This window comes from Apaloderma vittatum, unplaced genomic scaffold (assembly GCF_000703405.1).
Source record: "Apaloderma vittatum isolate BGI_N311 unplaced genomic scaffold, ASM70340v1 scaffold38418, whole genome shotgun sequence".
NCBI lineage: Eukaryota > Metazoa > Chordata > Aves > Trogoniformes > Trogonidae > Apaloderma > Apaloderma vittatum.
Window position 1 is genome coordinate 3,542 of NW_009733063.1, and position 1,374 is coordinate 4,915.

The following is a 1,374-nucleotide window of genomic DNA, read 5'->3' on the forward strand; positions in this document are numbered from 1 at the left end:
CTCTGTGTGTGAGCCGAGGACACAGGCACCAGCGTTGAACTGCGGGAGGAATCACAGGAATGAAAATGTTTGTGCAGGCAGAAGCCAAGCTGGCCGTGCAGGCGGGGGAGCCTGCAAGCGTGGGTGCGGCTGTATTTATAGCGACGGTGGCAGCAGGGGTGCGCGTGTGCAGGGGTACAAGGTTGCTAATGCCTTTTATTCTTTATGCATCCCTCAGCCCAGGAAGCCTGGAGCAGTAATGCCAGTTCTCATCCTTGGGAGTTTCCCCCTGCTTGCTAGCTTTCACAGACAGCCCTCTGTTCTGTAGCAAGGAAAGCGAAACTTGAACATGTGCAAACCATGGCTGATCTCATAACAACACCCTTTCCCCTCCTTGATAATTCACTTCAGCAGTCATGAGCGCAGCATATGAGCTCCTCACTGCTGGCTGCCCTGCATCTCGGAAGCGAGATCTGAGGCTCCAGCACAGCAAGTGCTGGTGACGCTGCCATTCTGGCATGTAACATCTATTCACAGTGGCTAAATCAATGTGCGCTGGTAAAGCAGAACAGAAGGGAATCACCTACCTTGCAGCACAGCCATGCTGGGTGAGCTGGGACAGGCAGAAGGGCTCAGACAGCACTGCCTGGTCCAACCCCCCTCACCTTTCTCCCCAGCCGACATGGAGCAGGCGCAGCGGAACCTGGATTCAGAGCAGATGCAGCAGCAGCAGCTGAAACTACGGGACCGGCAGAAGTTCTTTGAGGAGGTTTTCCAGCATGATGTGGATTTCTTCTTCCCTATGTCTCACCTGCAGATAGAGCATCGGAGACGTAAGTGTTGTGGGCACCAGCACGGGCCTGGAGGTGTTTCAGGGAACGATACAGGTGTTAAAAGATCTGAGGGGACACCCCCAGTCTAAAGGCAGCTGGGGACATATGTGTCCTGCACTGAGACAGGACCACACACACACTGCATGTGGGTGTGCTGTGGATTACTCACACCACGTCACTGAAGTCACTGCACATGGGTACGCAGGCTGGCGCCCTGCACAGTCGCTGGCTTTAGACAGGCTCCGCCAGACAGCAGGCTGGAGCAGGGACAAGGGCTGTGGTGAGACAGCTGGGGCTTCCAGAGGGGTGTTTTAAGGAAACATGATTTTCCTGGGCACCTGTTACCAGTAAGTAGAGTTCAGTTCCCCCTGGTAAGGCTGGCCTCCTTCCTTGGGGTCTTGCATGCACAGGGCTCATGGTACCCTTTTCCTGGTGCTAGCACCTTTTCACTGGCCTCTGTCTCTGCAGCCCCCTTAGGCAGCATTTCTTCCATGGAGGTGAACGTGGACATGCTGGAGCAGATGGACATGATGGACCTGTCAGACCAGGACACTGTGGACGT

General features: G+C 55.2%; 1 protein-coding gene across 1 annotated transcript in view; it reads left to right on the top strand.

Moving 5' to 3' along the window:
* Nucleotides 1–656: 656 nt before the first annotated feature.
* DBNDD2 (dysbindin (dystrobrevin binding protein 1) domain containing 2) overlaps nt 657–1,374 on the top strand; it is a 1,792-nt gene continuing 1,074 nt past the window's right edge. The window contains exons 1-2 of the mRNA XM_009875732.1: nt 657–812; nt 1,281–1,372. Of these exons, the coding sequence (XP_009874034.1) occupies nt 662–812; nt 1,281–1,372 (243 nt within the window). The 5' untranslated portion in view covers nt 657–661. The remainder of the gene's footprint in view (nt 813–1,280; nt 1,373–1,374) is intronic.